At 49.0% G+C, this 19381-nt stretch overlaps 1 protein-coding gene across 1 annotated transcript in view; it reads left to right on the top strand.

The window, feature by feature from the left end:
- The window catches only part of ACAP3 (ArfGAP with coiled-coil, ankyrin repeat and PH domains 3), a 35795-nt gene that overhangs the window by 14422 nt on the left and 1992 nt on the right, over positions 1 to 19381 (top strand). Inside the window, exons 7-20 of the mRNA XM_009074834.1 lie at positions 94 to 189; positions 541 to 615; positions 1797 to 1808; positions 9294 to 9406; positions 11484 to 11535; positions 11969 to 12069; positions 12494 to 12605; positions 13101 to 13309; positions 13550 to 13619; positions 13753 to 13847; positions 14329 to 14543; positions 15693 to 15797; positions 16252 to 16353; positions 19147 to 19239. Coding sequence (XP_009073082.1) covers positions 94 to 189; positions 541 to 615; positions 1797 to 1808; positions 9294 to 9406; positions 11484 to 11535; positions 11969 to 12069; positions 12494 to 12605; positions 13101 to 13309; positions 13550 to 13619; positions 13753 to 13847; positions 14329 to 14543; positions 15693 to 15797; positions 16252 to 16353; positions 19147 to 19239 — 1450 coding nt within the window. The remainder of the gene's footprint in view (positions 1 to 93; positions 190 to 540; positions 616 to 1796; positions 1809 to 9293; positions 9407 to 11483; positions 11536 to 11968; positions 12070 to 12493; positions 12606 to 13100; positions 13310 to 13549; positions 13620 to 13752; positions 13848 to 14328; positions 14544 to 15692; positions 15798 to 16251; positions 16354 to 19146; positions 19240 to 19381) is intronic.

The following is a 19381-nucleotide window of genomic DNA, read 5'->3' as shown; positions in this document are numbered from 1 at the left end:
TAGACCCTTGTTAGTGGGTAATAAGGGAGAAGGACTTTTCACACTCACTTTGTCCCAGACCCTGTGGTGACCTTGCTGTGTTTCCCTCCCCAGATGCTGTCCTTCATGCACGCCCAGTACACCTTCTTCCAGCAGGGCTACAGTCTTCTCCATGAGCTGGATCCCTACATGAAGAAATTAGCCACGGAGGTGAGGGGACAGGGAATGTGGTTAACTCAGTCTGCCTTTTTCTATCTCTTCACTCTCCAAGGGTGAAAGGACATCCATCCTCTTTCCTGGTCAGCTCCATACTTGGTCAGCAGGGAGTGGTCAGAGCATCATCCTGGTGGGTGCTGGATGAGCCACACTGTGCTGTGGGGTGGCAGCCAAGAGCTATGGTCACTGTCAGTGCACACCCAAGCACAGCCTTTTTCCTTCTTGTGGGAACTCAGCATGTTAGGAAGGGCTGGTGGAACCCCAGAGCAGGACAGCAGAGATGGCCAGTGGCTCAGAAACCTCCTTCCTGACACGTACACCTGTTGTTGTTCTCCCTGCCTTTAGCTGGACCAGCTGGTGATTGATTCTGCGGTGGAGAAGAGGGAGATGGAGCACAAACATGCCCTGATACAGCAAAGGGTGAGTCCTGGGGCTGCAGCCTGGTGCCAGCAGCACTTCTGGCCATCTGGAGCACAGTGGGAGCTGCCATCTGCTGAGGGGCCTTGCTGGGTTAGGTCTTCACAGCCTGGAGATGAGAGTGATAACCTTGTGGCTGTTGGGAGCTCTAGTAGGTAACCCTGACCAAGTGCAGAGGGTTCAGCTATGGACTCATCTGAGCCTGGCAGGGAGAGAGACCCAGACAGGTCCCCATGGGCACCTGGGTGATTTTCCAGCTCTGCCACTGACCTGCTCTGCCTGGAACAAGCCTTTCCTCTCCCTATGCCTCCCTCTTTGCTGCTGAGGGTGTGGGAGGATTGAAAAGTTGTGCTGTAAATGTCTCTGAGCTCGAGGAGTGGATGTAGCTGTTTGTCATTGCCTGTGGAAAGGACTGCACAGCAGAGCTGCTCGTGGGGAGAGGTTGGAGCACTTCTCTTCCACTTTTTTTTCATTTCTCCTCTCCCCCAGCCTCACATCCTTCCTCTGGCTGAGCAAAGCAGCTTGTAGCTGGCAAACCCTATGATCTGTGTGTCCCTTTGACACCTCTGCCTGCCTTGCCCTATGGTGAGGCAGCAGCATGGCACCATTCTCAGCTGCCCAACCCAAGCAGATGGCCAAAGTCCCTGTTAGATCATCCAGCAGATGGATGAGTGGATGCTCCTTTGGCACCCACAGGCAGGACTTGCTGCAGGGCCCTTTCTTCATTCACAGGGAGCTCACTCTGCACTGCAGTGATGTTAATGGGTCATGGGGAGAGAGAGGAGTGTGCTGCAGTGAACTTCTGTTGTGACAGTCTGCTCCACACTGGAGTTCTGATGGTTCCTGGGAAGCTCCCATGACATGACATGGCTGCTGCCTGGAGCAGCATAACTTTGGGAAGGTCCATGGGGACCCAAGTGATGGAGCTGCCAGGGCTGAGCAAGCTGTTGTTTCCTATGGTGACCCAGTGTGTGTCTTCTCACCTGCAGTAACTGGGAGTAACCACCATGAACTGGCAGGATAATGGGATTTATTATCCAACAAGTCTGAGCTTTCAGTGAGGAGGCATCTTTGGTTAATGTGGGCTCTGATTTTCCATCTGAGGCTTGCAGAAACATCAACTAATCATTTGTTTTCCTTTCTTTTCCTTCTCTTCTCCCTGCCTGGCTGACCTGCCCCTGCAGACTCTCCTGCAGGTGAGTACCACATGGATTTCCCTCTTGATTTGCTGCTCTGGATGTTTGCTAAGTGCTGCCTTGGAAAGCAACACAAAGAAGCCTTGGCATGGCCTCAGTGCTGCCACCTGAGCACTAGGGATGTGATTGGAAAGCCCAGTTTCAAGTGATGTTGCTTTCATCCCCATCAAATTGGTTTGCAGTGCTGTACTAAGATAAGGTTTCAGTTCCCTCTGCTCTGTGTGATGTCAGTCAAGGCTCAGAGGTCAGTGCTGCAGTGGCAGCAGTGCTTGAGTGGCTCTTGGGGCATGTGTGGAGCCTTTGGGGGCTGTGGGTCTGGAGGGAAGAGCCATCTCTGTCAGGCACTCTGTGGATCAATACTTGTCCCCAGAAGGACTCTAAGTGGCTGTTGTGTTCTCTCTGATGCTCTCAGTCAACGATGTCCTAACCCATGCAATGGAAACATAACCAGATTTGAAAGCTAATGACTGACATTCCCTGGGAATGGGCTGTGCCTTTGATGAAGTGTTCTGAGGGAGGGGTAAATCCATTTGTGAACCCATCAGGTCCCCTGGGACTCTGCTGGAGTGATGACTTCATCCAAGAGAGCATGGAAAATCTCTCTGGTGCAGTGTATTTCACTTCAATCTCTTTAGGTGGCTTTGCTGACTGGGCTAGGAGGGAATGAAGGTCAGGATCCAAGAGGGACAACAAGCAATTACTCTTCATCAGGACACATATGCACAGAGCTGTGGTTCATGAGCCTGGAAGAGCTGAACATCCTGACTGCAATTTAGGATTTAAAGCTTCCTGCCTGGGTCTGTTAGGAGAAGCTTTTCAGCTACTCTAAGGCAGTGCTGCTCCTCCCTTTGTGATGGAGTGTGGCACTCTGCAGCTGCTCAGCATCTCCCTGGCCCCAAAGGGAACACAGCACTTATTTGTACATAGATCTTCACACTGAGCCCACAAAACCCTCTGGAAAAACCCAGTTGTACTTAATTAGAGTGGTGGCACAAGTATCCTGTTTGCCTCTCTGGTGTCCTCCCACACAGCCTGCTAAGGCAGCATAGACAGGGAATTTGGTGCAAATAATCCAGTTTGAAGTGTTTTTGGGGTTAGGAGAGCTGTGCAGATGCTGAAGGCACAGGGAGTTGCAGCTTTCTGAGAGCCAAGTTGAGAAGGAAGTGGTCTGGGGTGTTTTGTCTCACTATTGCTTTAATTAAAAGAAATCTGGTAGGAAAGAAAAACTCAACACAAACTTTTGAGGATCTTATTGTCTTTCAGGCTCTAATTTAGATGCCTTTTTCTTGTGCCACCATTTGTTCAGCTTCCCTCAGGGAACATCTGCCACCTTTGGGGCAGTTTCCTAGGGCAGATATCATTTGAACTCCTCTCTCTGCCTTCCCAGCTCCAAACCCTTAAAGGTCTCCACTTGCAGCTTCATGCTCCACATGAAATAAATCCCAATAAAATCAGCAAGAGGAAAAGATGAATGTCAGTTGTTATGAGCTACAGTAAATGTTTGAATCAAAATATTATCCTCCTGTTGTGCCCAGAGAGAGGAGAGTTTCAGCATGAAATTTGGGGGTGTCTGTGCTTGGGATGGAGATGTGCAAGGACTGCAGTGTGGGACACACACCAAAGGGCTGAGGAGATGATCCTGGAGCTTCCCACATTTCTCCTGTGTTGAACTGAACTCTGTTAAACCACACATGGAATGAGTTTGTATGGTTTAAATGGGCTCAGCTGCTTCAATGTACAGAGACACACAGGGAGAGAATTTAGCACTGGAAAATACAGATCTGGGAATTTTTCACAGTGGGGCATGAATGGTATATGTTTAAATAAGTCCTGAATCCTTCCACTGCTCCAAAACTGAGTCTGTAAAAGTGAATGATGTTAGCTTGGATATTAGGGATAATTTCTTCCCTGGAATGGTGGTCAGGCATTGGAACAGCAGCCCAGGGCAGTGATGGAATCACCATCCCTGGAAGTGTTCAAAAAACATGTGGATGTGGCACTTGGGGACATGGTTTGGTGGTGACCCCAGTGCTGGGTTAATGGTTGGGCTTGATGGTCTTAGAGGACTTTTCCAGCCTGAATGATCCTGTGATTCTAAGAATGCAAGGCTATATAAAAGCTCCTTCCCAGCCATTCCTGGTGTGGAGCAGTTTGGGAAGTAGTTGTGGTTTGTTGCCTGTTTGCACAGTGAGGTTGGAGTGCCAAGGCAGAGCTCTCTGCCTCATTTAGCCCAGCTGGTAGATAATAAACCAGGGGCCATATGGCACTTCCAGCCCCTGGTTTGTGTGGAGCAGGGCTGGAATTGCTGGCCAAAGGGTGGCTCTGCTCCAGGGGGAAGCAGCCCCTGTGGAAGGCAGACAAGCCTGGCTCTGTTAAGGTCAGGGAGGCACTCGGTGAGCATCCTCCTGTCAACTTAGCTCTGTGTTGCTTGGCTTCTCCCACTCCCTTCTGTGCCTCCCTGACAGCTGTATGATAATTAGCCCTTGCTCTAAGCTGATTGACTGTGAATAGGAGGCAGGAGGAGGGGGTGAGCAGGTGGTCCCCAGAGGCCAACAGGCTTCCCTTGCCCAGTGCCCCTTTGCTTTGACAGGAGCCAAAGGCAGAGCTTAGAGCTTCCCAAAAAGGAGGAGAAGGAGGGGTGAAGGAGAAGGGGCTGCAAAAGAAATCCCTCCTTCCCTGCCAGCCCACGGTGTTTAGCAGAGATGCTGCTCTAGTGAGCGGAGAGAGAAAGGACACAGAGCTGCTCCTCCTCTCCAGGCAAGAGCAGCAAAGCCTCCTGGCAGCTGGCAACATGAAGATTTTCGGCAGACTGGAATACCTCCTGGTAAGGAAACTCCTGCAGGGATGGCTGGACTTGGAGGAGGAAGTTTAAAGGTCCCTTTCCCTAGGGGAATCAGGGTTGTGCCTGTAGGACTTTGCTGGTGTGACCCAAAACCTAAGTATAGCTTTGTTACTGCAGGAGAGCAAATGTGTTGGGTTGTGTTTCTGGGTTTGGGAAAGCTCTGGGGCAGAGCACAGAGCTCTGTGCATCATCTGCTGGCAAAGTGCAGAGGGGGAGAGCATTTGGCATTGGGAAATTGAAGAAACAAAAGGTCTGTAAATGGGATTTGGCTGGAATGAATGAAAGCAGAATGGGAGTGGAGGTGGGGGAGATCTCCTCCTAATTCCATCTGCCTCTGAGGGGCTGGGAATGCTCACGGTGTATGCAGAGGGGGGAAAAAGAGCCAGAGAGGAGAAAGCTTGGAATATATTGAGGCAGCAGAAGAGAACAGCATGTGCATGCCCTGGTGTGTGTGTGCAAGGGAGTGTGTGTGCTTCTTTAGGCAATGGGAATATTCCTGGGAGTTACATTTTCTTTGGGATATAACAGCCCAAGTAGGCACAGTTTTGCCTCCAGGAGAAGTTCTTTGTAATGTATGGATGTATAAGGAATGCTGTCTGAGTGTGTCTGATGTTATTGTTCAATGCTGAGCATCACTGGTGGCTTCAGAGGGCACTTTTGGATCAAAGCCTTTGTCTCCTAAGAGGGGAAATGCATTGCATGTGCTGCTGCTTATCCTGAGTGGTACTGATTGAAAATAAAATCATGTGGGAGTAAGCAACAGTTCTTTGACTATCTAAACCCACCTGAACTGATTCCCTGCTCATCTTGCTTAGGTCTGATGGTGTTTTCTCTCAGTAGAAGTCAGAATGTTGTAGACAAAAGGACAATGTCATTATTTTCACATTGAATTGATAACTGAGGGATTAGTGCTGTGTTTTTTCATTGCCATAGGGATTGTATTTATTTTAAAGACTTCTAAGGAAGCGTTAGCTTTTAGAGAAGGTTCTGTCTGTTCTCAGGTTGTGCTTTTGGGGCTAGGAATGAACTTGGAGGTGAGACCTTCCTCCTTCAGAGCTATGCTCTGAGACAGTCTCCTTCCTTGGCTTCCCTCCCCCAAGGATTCCAGGCTGATGAGGGGCAGCTTCACCCTTCAGATTAAATCTGCTCACTGAAGCTGGAGAGTTATTTAATTTAATCAGCCATTTGCTCTGCATGAAATGCTCATTTCCAGCAGCAATGGGAAGAGCTTGTCTGGCCTCTGCCATGGGGCAGGGAGTGCTGCCTGTGTGAGCTGCACAGGGAGCTCCTGGGTGGGCCACGAGGCTACTTCAGATTGGGTTTTCTCTGTTCTTCTCCTTCCCTGGGTCCATCTGTGCCCGTTCTGGGGTTTCATTTCCATTTGCTGGGTTGAAAGCCTCTGCATGAATGTCCTTTCTCACATCCCTATGGCTGTGGCTCGTGGAATGTGTTACTTCATTGTTGCTCCAGCAGCACTGGGTGTGCTCCCAGGGAAACCATTGTGGGATCATGGCCAAGGGAATATCAGTTCCCAGGCAGCAGGGAGTGAACTCAGAGTGACAGGAGCAGTGAGGGGACAGGGGGATGAGGCTGCTGTGATTTACTGGCAGTCAGGGAGGGAAAGGGAAGCAGAGGATGGCAGAGATCTGGTGGCTTATTTTGGAAGACGTCGATTTGTTGTGCCAATGTGTGATCCAACATGTCACTGCTGTTGCTAATCAGGACTGCACATGGTGCTGTAGCCAAACCCATTCAGATCCCAGTCCTGGGAAGCCTTTTCTGTGTCAAGTATTTGTTCATGGTGCAGAGACAATGAGGTGCTGAATGCAGACTGAATAAATCTGTCCAAATTCATTCAGAGCTGATTTGCCTACTCTGTGTATATTGCAGTGATGGGAAGGAGTCACTGAAAGGTTGTTTATTAAAAATCTGTATTAAAATCTCCTGTGTAGCAGGAAAAAGGCATAAGAAGGGACATGAGAAAGGACATGTGCTCTCCACTGCATCCTGTGAGAGTCAGTGGCTGGTGGCAGAGCTGGTGCTGTGCTAGGCAGGAGCAGTGGCTCATGTCCCTTCCACTTATTTCCCAGAGCCAACAGGATCCAAACGTTTCCATGTCGATGAATAGAACAGATCCAGGGATGCCCTAAGGGCATTCCTTGACACACATCTGTGTGCATCCAGCTGTGGCCACACACTGCTGTGGTGTTTCAGCACCATTGCAGGATGAGCTCAGGCAGAGTCTAAGCTTTGACCTGCAATCAGGTTTCAATAGATCTTCCTACAAGTCTTTTTCCAAGGATTTGTCCTCTTTTCCATGGATGTGGTAAGAAATTCCCTGGCAGGGCTGCAGCAGCAGTTGTGTGTAGCAATCCATAGGTTAAACCCATAGTTAAACTTGCTCTGGAGGTCTCACAGCTGCCTTTGCCATGGTTTTGCCTTTCAGCTACCTGAGCCATTCCTGTCCTTTTCCTTTTGGTCTTTGCCTGGCTGAGAAAGGAAAAATTACATTAATCAAGAGGCTAAATTCTGGATTTTTCTCCCCTTTGCCTTCATTTGTCTTTCAACACTCAATGACTTTGCAGCAAAGACTTTAGGTGCTTCCAAGCAGAGAGCAAAGGAATGGAACAAAGTGCCCCTGAGGCTGACATTGCCTTCTCCCTCAGACCTCTCCCTTGGTTTGTACCTGAGTTACAAAGCTCTGGTGACTCTTCTGCCCTCAACTGCCCTTCAGGAGTTCTGTTGATAGCAGTGGGGTTGATCAGGACTTCCAGCAGCAGAACTATGAGCAGAATTTGGCCTGGGGACCTTAGTTGAGTCACCGTAGCTGTAATACACTTGGGGTTTTGGGGTATAATTTTCTCAGACTGGGCTTGGTGCAGCTCAGAGTCCTTTCAGAGGCAAACAACAGCTCCTTGAGCTGGACCTTGAGCTGTTGTGCTTCAGCCTTTCAGGCCACAGAGGTGCAAGACAACAGAGCCTCAGAGTGGTTAGACCCACACCTGGCTTGACTCCACTGGTTTGCAGTGGATTTACCCTGGTGACGTATATGGTCCATCTGTTCCTCCTGCTCTCCCAAGCAATATCCTCCTTACCCTCTCTCTGCTGGATAAGGACAGCTGAAGAACTCAGGAGGTTACACTTAGACCCTCCCCCTCATTTTTAACCTGCTCCACTAAGTGAGGCACAGCTGAGTGGTCATTTTAAGGTGTGCTCAGAAGCATTTTGCCCTTCCACTTGCTGTGCTCTCCTCAGCCAGGCCCAGATTTCTTGATGCTTCCATTAGTTATTCTCTATCACTGCAGATTCTCATGCCGTTTATAGAATTGTCACTTTGCAGCAGCTCTACAAAAATCACACATGCAAATATCTGTGAGTTAAGAGGAAAATTCCCTCTAGCCTTTGTTTGCAATACACACATGAAAGACATCTGCAGAAGAGGAGCCCCAAGGGATTCAACCTCTTATGACAACAAAATGTGGGGCTGAGCAGAACTCTCTTAATTGGGTGCCTTGCAGCAGTTTCCAGAGCCTAATTGGGCATCATGCTGTCTTTCCAAGGAGTCACTCTGCCCTGTCCCATTGTATCTCCTCCTTCTGTATCACTCTGATTCCTATTATGACACCTCCCAGGCACACTTGCATCTCTGAGCATGAAAATAACTCATCTTAATGAGAGCCAAGTGCATGTTGCCTGGCAACACAGCATCACCAGGGTCTTCATCTGCTGAGCCAGGAAAGGCATTTAATGGGGCTGTTTTCACTGCTGTGTCTTTGAACTGAGTGGTACAGGAGGAAATATTTGTGCTGGGGAAGAGGGAGGTGTAGGCACAATGGATCATTAGAGTGGAATGAGTGAGCAAAGAGATAATGGGCCTTAATTCTCCAGGTTAAAGGGGAAAGTCGTTTAGGTTTCCTGACCTAGTTTCTCCTGGGAAGGAGGCAGCCCATTGCCCAGGGAGAAGGATCCTGGGTGCTGGAGAGCAGCTGCTATTCTCTCTGCCCTGTGTCTTGCTTGCCAGCTGTCAGAATCCATGAGATCTGTGTGGGGAATCAGTGCCAAGCTGACAAATCGGCTCTGACTGGTAACATAGCACAGAGAGCAGAGCCAGTGCAGATTGGAGGTGGCATCTGAGGATAGCTAATGAAAATGGAATTGATAAGTCTGCCCCTCTAGAAACCAATGTGCCTGTTTGCCTTGTGTGAAAAGCCTGGGGGGTGTTCTGTCCTGGCCCCTGGCAGGACAGAGGGGGCACAGCAGCATTGCTACCTCACTTGGCCACTGAAAAGCACCCAGTGAAAAGCACCTCCTGCTTTAGTTCCCAGTGCACACTGACCCAAATTTGGGGAATTTTCATCTCTCGTGGTGATAAACTATCTGCCTTTCTCCTTATCAGTTACAAGGGAGGAGAAATACAACATGTACAGTTCTGCAAAGAACAGGGACAGCTAAGCTTACTGGCATGGGGATAATTCCTGACTGGTATCCACTAAGGCATAGGGATATGCTGTGACTGACACCTCTGTCTGAACCTTGGGATTTCGACAGATGCTTTTCCCTTCTTGCTGTTTTGATTAGGCTCATCTTCATTGTGTCCTGGGCAGTGCAGCCATGGCAGAGTCTGAGTCTCCTTCTCTTTGCAGGACTTTTCCTACGATGACTCCAAGGTGGAGTTCAATGTGGATGCCCCCAATGGAGTGGTGATGGAAGGTTACCTCTTCAAGAGAGCCAGCAATGCTTTCAAAACATGGAATAGGTGAGGAATAACTCCTATTCCATTTGGTAATTGGGCTAAGACTCTGCACAGAACACACTTCCCTTCTAGTGGGATCTTAGCGACTGTTATCATCACTGGAAGGATTCCCAGTTAAGGAGTGAAAAGCTAAATAGTTTAAGCAAAATGAACTGGTCTGATAGTTTCTGCATTATTTTAGTGCCTTCCCATGGAAGAATGAGCAGGTTCCATGCAGGGAAGAGAGGGCACAATGCAGCTCAAGTTTTGACCCAGGAAAGCTTTACATTTAGAACAATTAGCACAGCTACTCTAACACAGCAGGAGGTGCCAGGAGTGTCAAACCTGTCTCTTTTTGGGACAGGGAGGGGTGTGAGAGTGGAAATATCCACTGTGCTTGCAGGAGCTCTGAAATGGCTTTCAGTGCCCTGACCCTGCTCTTAATAATTGATCAATATTTCATCTGATAGCTCCCTGGGAGTGCCTGGCTCATCCTCCTGCCCCAGCCAGGAGCCTCTGCAGCTGCTAGAGACCTTGGAAAGTGGAAGCAAAAGGTTTCATGTTCTCCCCTTGCTCGATATTTGTGTGTTTAGTTTCCCTTGAGGGTTTCAGAGATGGTTGTACCAAAGGATTCAAACCTTTCCAGTGAGTTTCTAATGCATGAGATCAATTCTGGTTTGACCTACATTTCCTCCTCTCACAGAACAGGGAAACGAGACAATATTAAGAGATCTTTTCCTTGGCTATGGGATATGTTGAAAGCATTGAGCAAGGCTGGAATGTGCTGCTGTTATGCTTTGGAACAAATAAGCATTAAATGCTTCAATGAACAGTTTGTGGCAAAGAGACTTGAAATTCTGAGAGATATCTGAGTTAGTTAGATAAGCAATTCCTTCTCTTTGAAGCTTCCTCTAGTACTAAGGAGATTCCAGTCAAATTTAGTCTAATTTCTTAGCCCTCAGGCTCTCTGCTCCCCTGACAGCTAAGTGTTCTTTGTACCAGCTACAACGTGGTGCAGCATGGTGAGTTCAGAGCTCTAGGAAGGTATCTCAGCTGGGTTTTATCACCTTTTTGCTGCTTGGTGTTTCCTGAGCAAAGCCCAGCCTTGATCCATGCCATGGATCTGCTTTCCTTGGCATCAGCAGAAGGTTGTTCCAAAGTGTGTCAGTTTAATGCCAAGACTACTGTGATAGAGAGGAACAATTCCAGGCAACTCCCTTTTCCCAGCAACATCCCTGGCTGGGAATTTAAGGGTCACTCCACAGAGCATCTATGCTGGAGGGAACATGATCCTCTGAGGTTTTCTGGTTTTCCTGATGAAGCAACATTCATGTCAAGGGCTCCAAGTATTCCCTGCCTCCCAAATCCCAGCTCTTCTCCCTGTATCCTCCTACATCCCAGTCACACACAGCAGTAGCCTTCCAAAGCTATATCCATCTCTTCAGTCCCACCCACCCTCAGCCAGTTCTACCCACATGTTAGCTATTTCCAGCTCCTGGAGCCCACTCATCACCTCCTCGCTGTGCTCAGCTCCTCAGGCACTGCCTCCCCCTCATGGGAGCAGCACAATCCTCACAGGATGACAGAATATCCTGAGTGGGAATGGGCCCACAAGGATCATTGAAGTCCAACTCCTGAGGAGCTGAGCATAAACTGCTGCTGCCACAGCAGCTCAGGGTGATGCTGAACCACATCAGCTCATCCAAGAGAGCTCCCACATGGATGGGATGGTATCCAGTTACCTGCACTTTCCCATTTCTCCACAGACATGTCAAGTCCTTTGGTTGTCTTTTATCTGTTTCATATTTCAGCCATGGCAAAAGAAAGAGAGTTCTGCCTCATTTCATTTCCCCTAATTTCTTTGCCAGCAGAGTGTGTAATACTCTGCTCTGAATAACCTCCTGCTGCAACCCTCTGACTCTTCAGGCTCAGGTATTCCAGTGCCTTCTCCCTGAAGCTTAGTGCTGCTTCCTTTGCCCTCCATAAGGTGATCAGGTTACTAAATAAATGACATTGGTTTTGAAGAGTGGAGAGAGATCCTGCTCTGCCTCTCCATTATTTGCTTGCCCTGATGTCTGTCTGTGTGTCTGTCTTCCCTCAGGAGGTGGTTCTCCATACAGAACAGCCAGCTGGTGTACCAGAAGAAGCTAAAGGTCAGTGAGGCTGCCCCAGATGACAGCAGTGGATTAGCTGACTGGGCTGGTGTCCTGCTTTGCTGAGGTCTCCTGCACCATGGGGTGGAAGGAACAGGGAGGGGAATTGGATCAGAGGGACAGCAAGGCTGATCAGGCATGATGGTGCTCCAGGGTTAGACTGGAAATGAAATAGCAGCAGATGGTGCTTGTGGCAAAGTAAATATTCCTGTTCAGCAGAGGAAGTTGGTGAGGTCACCACAAAACTGCCACGTGGTGCCATGCTTTGATTCCATAAAACCCCTTCCTACTGCCCTGGGGTTACCTGGTGCTGGGCTGGCTCTGCACCCCCTGAGCTTGGCATGTTTCAAGAGCAGGGCTTGGGAAGGAGTTGTGTGAGCAGCCTGATGTGGCACAGATCCAGGGAACCCTCAACCTCTTCTCTCCCTTTCAGGATGTCCTCACAGTGGTGGTGGAAGACCTGAGGCTCTGCACTGTCAAACCATGTGAAGACATAGAGAGGAGGTTTTGCTTTGAGGTGGTCTCACCTACCAAGTAAGTTTGGTGGCTTCTCTAGGTCATCCTCATGGGAGCTGGGCTATGTATGGACTGCAGGGGATGAGATTTGAGCAGATTCTGCCCTGGGCTATAAATTTTGGCTGGGAGATGCCATTGCCTGTGCTCCAGGATCTCTGGGAGTTTTGTCAGTCATCAGCATGAGCTGGATGTGGGCTTATATATTACATCAACCTAATTATGTGTGAGACCTAATATACATACAGACAGTGCAGCCTGTCTGGAGTGTGAAGAGAGAATGCCTGGATTGTTGGAAGAGGGAACACCTCTGATGGAACAAGCTCGTCGGGCTAATTATTGCCCTTTGCTGCCCTGTTGGGATGTTTGTGCTGGGGATGAATGGGAACAATCTTGACCAAAGATTGTCCTTTTGCCTTTTCCCCTCCATTTCCTCCCTCCACAGGAGCTGCATGCTGCAGGCTGACTCAGAGAAGCTGCGCCAGGCCTGGATCCAGGCTGTCCAGGCCAGCATTGCTTCTGCCTACCGGGAGAGCCCAGACAGCTACTACATCGAAGTGAGTCAGGGGGGCATGAAAATCCCTCATTTCCCAATTCCCTTCTTCAGCTAGCCCTGGTTTATTCTTCTCTGGGTAATGCTTCCAGTCAGTGCCTCTGCTGTGCAAAGCTCTGGTTCATCCCACAACCTGAGAGGGGGTTGGAGAGAGGTGGGGAATGGTCTCTCCTGCTATGGCTGTAAGGAGAGGACTAGAGGGAATGGTCATAAGCTGAGACAGAGGAGATATTAGAGGTTTTTCACTGTTGGGATGGTCAGACACTGGAATAGGCATTGAAATAGGTCCAGGGTGGTGGTGGAGTTACCACCCCTGGAGGTGTTTAAGAGGCATCTGGATCTGGTGCTGGAAGATCTGGTTTAGGGGTTCCAGCAGGGATACATTAATGGTTGGACTCGATGATCTAAAACCTTGATGATTCCATGATTCTGTGAATCCTAGATCCCTCTTGATGATTCCATGATTCTATGAATCCTAGATCCCTTTTTTTCCCTGCAGAGACTGGACAGAACTGCCTCCCCATCCACGAGCAGCATTGACTCTGCCACTGACTCCCGGGAGCGCAGTGGGAAGGGAGAGACAATCCTGCAGAGAGTGCAGAGCATCCCTGGGAATGACCAGTGCTGTGACTGTGGCCAGCCAGACCCTCGCTGGGCCAGCATCAACCTGGGCATCCTGCTGTGCATCGAGTGCTCTGGTATCCACAGGTACTGTGGGAGCCTGGGATGGATTGCCAGCTCCTGGGAAAAGTGTGGAAAAATTCTCTATATACAGTTTTTTATTTATATTAGTTCTTTCTCTATATCACTAATTAACTACTTAGCTATAGTTCAGTGTGGAAAGATAAATACATAAGAATTGGGTTGATCTTGTTCATCTCATGGGGCATGAGAAGTTCTGGTTTGAGGCATGTAACCATCTTGGTTCTCTTCTTTTTGGATCAACAGGAGTCTGGGTGTTCACTGCTCCAAGGTGAGATCTCTCACACTGGATTCCTGGGAGCCAGAGTTGCTGAAAGTGAGTGTTGGGTTTTACCAGCAAGAGATAGATGAATGATGGGCATGGAGGGAGTGATCCTTGGTGGCAGGATAGACTAGAGGGAAGGTAACTCCTCACCTGAGGGTTTAATTCATTCCCTGTTGCATTGCAGCTGATGTGTGAGCTGGGGAACAGTACCATGAATCAGATTTATGAGGCACAGTGTGAAGAACTGGGACTTAAGAAACCAACAGCAGGGAGCTCCAGGTGAGTTTGGGGGCACACACTGGTCCTCTCTGTCCTGGGGAGAGCCATCCATCCACACAGCAAGCCCAGAGCCCTGGAAAGTCAGAGTGAGAGTGTGACTGCTCTTCAGTGAGGGCCCCAAATACCTCAGGTCCACCCACCTCACTCCCTCTGGAGCTCACCTGAGCTTGACTCTCACAAAGGTCAGTGGAGAGACCTGGTGGAACGTGCTTGGGAACCAGGACTTGCTGAGTTCCTGCTCTGAGACCTTTCAAATATATGTCCCTGAAGCACATGGTGGTGCCTAGGGCTGAACACATCTCATTCCACTCTCAGCTCCACCCTGCACTTCTTAGCTGTGCCTTGAAATAGAAGGTATTTTGAGGTTTGAGCAACCTAAATTCTAGGACTCAAACCCTTGAGCTGCTCCATCTCCTCGTGACTGTTTGCTTTGGGCAAACCATATGACTCTGTGCACAGCTTTCTGCTGTTCTTCTCTCAGGCAGGACAAGGAAGCCTGGATCAAGGTGAAGTATGTGGAGAAGAAATTCCTGAAGAAGCTGCCAAGTGGGGAGACTCTAACAGAGAATGAGAGGAAACCTCGGCGCTGGTGCGTGAAGAAGTGCCAGAGACACAACAGTACCACGAAAGCACCCACAGCTCGTAGGAAGTATCGCCACGAGGCAGGCAATGCCTCCCCAGCCATGCTGTCATCAGGTGGGACCCCCTTACCCCTCTCCCAGTGCCTCCCACTCTGCAGGTGTGTACTGAGTGTAGGTGAGGACCAGAGGGAATGTCCATGAGCTTAGATAGGGGAGATTCAGGTTAGGTGTTAGGAGACATTTCTTCCCTGTTTAGGGTGTTCAGGCACTGGAATATTGACCAGGGAGGTGGTGAAGTCACCACCCCTGGAAGTAGTTTAGAGGTTGGTGAAGTCATCACCCCTGGAAGTAGTTTAGAGGCATTTGGGTCTGGTGCTGGTTTAGGGGTTCCAGCAGTGACAGGTTAATGGTTGGACTCGATGATCTTAGAGGTCTCCTCCAACCTTGATGACCCTATGATTCTACCCCCCTGTCCCAATACCGGTGTGTGGCTCCATCTCTCTCTAGGACCTGCAAACCTGTCACAGGCAGAGCCAAAAAGGCTGTTCCACAAACCATGTTGACACAAGTCTTTAGAACCATTTCCTAACATAGACTCATAGATTGTTAAGGGGTTGGAATGGACCTTAGAGATCATCCAGTGCCAACCCCTGTACTGGGCAGAGACATCTCCCACCAGAGCAGGTTGCTCAAGATTTTAGCCAACTTGGAATGAAACACTTCATTAGGGCTGAAGCTCTTATGAGTGGACATTTTCCAAGACCTTTCAACACTGCAGGAAGCAAAAGTATTTTGCTTTAATTTCCCATTTCTCTCCATTCTCTCCTGAAATTGTCCTCCCACCAGACCAGAATATTTTCTGTGTGTTTCAGGAGGTTCTTGTGGCTAAAGGAGGATCATTATACTAGGGGGATCCAGCAGCTTCTAAGCTGGCTTTGTGCAATTTCTTTTGCATTCCAGCTTCCTGCTTTAGAATTATTTTCACATCCTTTTCCTTTTACCTGCCTGGTCTGTAAGATAGGCCATGCTTAGGAAAGGTTCTGCCTGCTCAAATGCTCTGGGGTGACTTGGTCTGCAGCATGTCACCAACCTTTGCTCAGCAGGTGTTCTGTTGGGGTGTACATGGGCATGAGTATGGCACTGGGCACACCTGGGTGAATTGCTCATGCTCAAGCTGTGTAAATAGAGCTGTAGAACTGCCTCTCATTTATTCCTTTGTGTGTTAGCCACTCTCTAAACTTCCACATCTCTCTGTGTCCAACAGCAGCGACGCTGGAGAGGAAGTTTCGTCGCGATTCTCTCTTCTGCCCCGACGAGCTGGACTCTCTCTTCTCCTACTTTGACACTGGTGCTGGCTCTGGCCCACGCAGTAAGTACATACCAAGTGTCTCTGCTCCTGGCACACCTTCCCTCCCAGCTCTTCCAGGCCATTGCATTGCACCAGAGCCCAGGCAAGGGATCGACCTCAGAGAGGGCAGATATTTCAGAGGAATCATGAGGAGTTAGTTGCACAAACCCCAACCCGTTGCTCTTTTATTGCACTTATTAACACCCTACCCAGTCAGTGCCTGCAGTTTGCATTCTGGTGGATGGGAGTTCTTTTTCCCCCCAGCATCTTTTACTCCCAGACTGTGCATTCCATTGGCTTTTTTTTTTTTTTTTTTTTGGTTTTTTTTTTTCACTTCTAGTTTGAGTTTTGGCTTGTGATTTTTTTGGTTTTGAATGATTTTTTATTTTTTTTAGCAAGTCACTGTGGACAAGTTTTTCTTCTTTTTGTGTTTGTGCCAATGAACTCCCCTCACATTCCGTCCACCTTCCTCTAGGTGCCAGCCACATCTCTATGCAGCATCCGCTAGCAGGTGGCCCATGGAGTGGCAGTGGCATTGGTCCCGGTGGGAGCGGTACGCCGTTCCTCCTGGACGGAGGTAAGGTGACGCTCTGGCAGCTAGCAGCAAGAGAGACACCCAAATTTCAATGTCCAACCAAGATTTGGAGGCAGTTAGGGATTTTCTTGGAGTACATGATTGGAAAGAGACACCCAAATTTGACTTGGCCAACCCAATTTGACTTGGCCAACCCAAATTTGACTTGGCCAACCAAGACTTGAGGCACTTAAGGATTTTCTTGGAGCAAATGATTGGAAAGAGACACCCAAATTTGACTTGTCGTACCCAAGATTTGGAGGTAGTTAGGGATTTTCTTTCAGCAAATGATTGGAGAGAGACACTCAAATTTGGCTTGTTCAACCCAAATTTCACTTGTCCAACCCAAGATTTGGAGGCAGTTATGGATTTTCTGGCACCCAAATGATAAGAAAGAGACACTCAAATTTCACTTGTCCAAGATTTGGAGGCAGTTCAGGATTTTCTTTGAGAAAATGATTGGAAAGAGACACCCAAATTTGACTTGTCCTACTCAAGATTTGAAGGCAGTGATGGATTTTCTTGCAGTCGAATGACTGGAAAGAGACAACCAGATTTGACTTGTCCATACCAAGATTTGGAGGCAGTGATGGATTTTCTTTCAGTCGAATGATTGGAATTCCTACATTCCCAGTCCTTGGAGGGAAATCAGGCTGGCAGGTGTTCCAAAGGCAAAATCCTTCCTAAGGTTTGCAGCAGTCATGTTATACACCTTAAAGGAACAACAGGATCCAGGTGGAATCTCAGATAGGAAGTAAGGATTTATTTAATGTTCCACATCTGCTTCAGGCTGGTTGTGTGGTCCATTATCACTCTTAGGTGAGGAGTGGTGACTCCTTGAAACCTCCTGTCTCAGTTGCTTGTTATTGTATGGATTCACTAGAAGTATTTACAGTCCTGGGTCAGCACAGCAGAAACTCACAAGTTTTTCTCCAAGACTGGATGTGGCACTTAGTGCCATGGTCTAGTAACCACAGTAGTGTTGGACTCAATCTTTGAGGTCTCTTCCAACAAGGTTGATTCTATTATTCCTCCAAGCCTTGAAATCAGTGGAGAAGGTGCTTTGGTGCTTGTCTGAGTCAGGGCCTGAAGGACCATTCCAGTTTCAAGGACTTTAGTGCTAGTAGTCAACAGAAACAACACTTGGGAGATGCAGAACTGCAGAGCTGCTTCACAGCCTTATCTGGCTCCTGGAGATGGAAATAGCAAATTTTATCACTGATTCAGTGGGAACAGAGCTGGGAATGTGTTGTATTAATATCCATGTGGTATGAGCCAGATCTGCCTTCCTTGCTCTGCTGTGAATCCAGAGCACGTGTAACTCTGGGCCACGTGGCCTCGCTGCAGTCACACTTCCCTTGCAGTGCCAGAATGAGAGCACATCTCCCCAGGCAGAGCTTTGCTTTCTACAAAACACTGTCAGGATTCTGCTGACAGCAAGCCCCAAAAAAAGATCCTGGTGATATGTGCCACTTTAAACCTTTCCTGTTTTAGCTTCCTTCCCTCCTTTGGCTGCTGAACAGTGCCGAAGGATTCCTCGTCAGCCTTCTCTCAGGAGCACTGAGGTAGAGACTGTTCTTTATCTGGGACTTGGCTGTAGCTGCTCTGAAGAGTCTTAAAGGTTGAGGTGTCTTGTTCTGGTTTTTCAAGGCTCAGATCTGTAGTTCTTGCAGCTTTTCCTGCTGTAACTCTTTGCACAGACCACTCAGCTGGTTTGGAAACACTTGGACAGCTACAATCTGACTTGTTTGCCTTTCTGATCAGTGTTTGAGGGCAGGTCTTGGGGTAGATCATGGGGACTGAACCTCTTGAGTTCTGGGAGGACAGGCACTCCCAGGTATTAGTCAGTGGGAAGTTAAAAGCAGCAAGAAGCTGAATCCAGCCAGAATTCCCAGGGGGGCTGAGCATCCCTCAGGACAAAGGTGATGTGCCATTCCTCCTCCCTCAGGAGCAATTTCTGCATATGCATGTTCTTTTCCTTCCTGGAAAAGGTAGGAAGTTTTTCTGCTCCTGACATATTGTGTGTCCTTGGGCAAGTTGCTTCATCTCTTCAATCCTGGCAGTGTTCAAGACCAGGCTGGAAGGGGCTTGGAGCAACCTGGACTAGTGGAAGGTGTCCCTGGCCATGGCAGAGAGTGGAACAAGATGAGCTTTAAGGTCCTTTCCAACCCAAACCATTCCATGATTCTATGATTCCTTATTCCATTTCCTGGATGTAGAAAGGTGGGAAGCACCGTGGGGAAAGGGAAGGGATGTCTGTGAAGGTGAATGAGCCAGTGGACAATGCTTAGAGAGTTTGGCACATCACACTGTTGATACGATTTGGCCCAGCCATGATCTGGCACAAGAGCAATTGCACTGGTGAGTGCCCCCAGTGCCAAGTGAGAAGCTCTGAGGAGAGCACAGACAGAGTGGAAACTGTGATTATGAGTGGTAAAAGCAGAGGGATGTCTTCATTTGCTTCTGACACTCCCAAGCTGCTGCGAAGCTGTCTCTGCTGCTGCTCCGCTCCAGTCTCCGTCACGACGTCCTCAGCAGCCCCAAGTGCCATGGCAATGTTGGAGCATCCCTGCATGAAGGGCAGCCTGGGGACATCACCACCATAAGGCTTTGCAGTTCTTCCTTGGGCAGTGGCATTGAGTGGGGCTAACTGGGATAGCAGTGTCCCTGTCCCCCTGGTGCAGTGTGTGTGTGACGTCCTGCGCAGCCTTGTCCCCCCTGGGCTCAGCTGGGCCTGGCTCTGGAGTGTGCCTGGGTATTAAAATGGCCTTGGTTTGTCTTCTGTTGGCCCTGCAGGTCTGAGCAGTGACAGTGGGCTTGGGGGCAGCACCGATGGCAGCACTGATATCCTGGTGTTTGGCTCTGTGGTGGACAGTGTGACAGAGGAAGGTGAGTGTCACTCAGCTGGTGCTGAGGCAGATGGGAATGGCTACAGAGTGAAAGAGGGAAGGATAGGTTGGATATTAGGAAGATGATTTTCCTGTGAGGGTGGGGAGACACTGGCACAGGTTGCCCAGGGAGGCTGTGGCTG

The sequence above is a fragment of the Acanthisitta chloris genome, unplaced genomic scaffold (genome assembly GCF_000695815.1).
Source record: "Acanthisitta chloris isolate BGI_N310 unplaced genomic scaffold, ASM69581v1 scaffold6300, whole genome shotgun sequence".
In the NCBI taxonomy this organism is placed as follows: domain Eukaryota; kingdom Metazoa; phylum Chordata; class Aves; order Passeriformes; family Acanthisittidae; genus Acanthisitta; species Acanthisitta chloris.
Note: the sequence above shows the minus strand (reverse complement) of the source record. Positions and strands in the feature narration are given on the sequence as shown.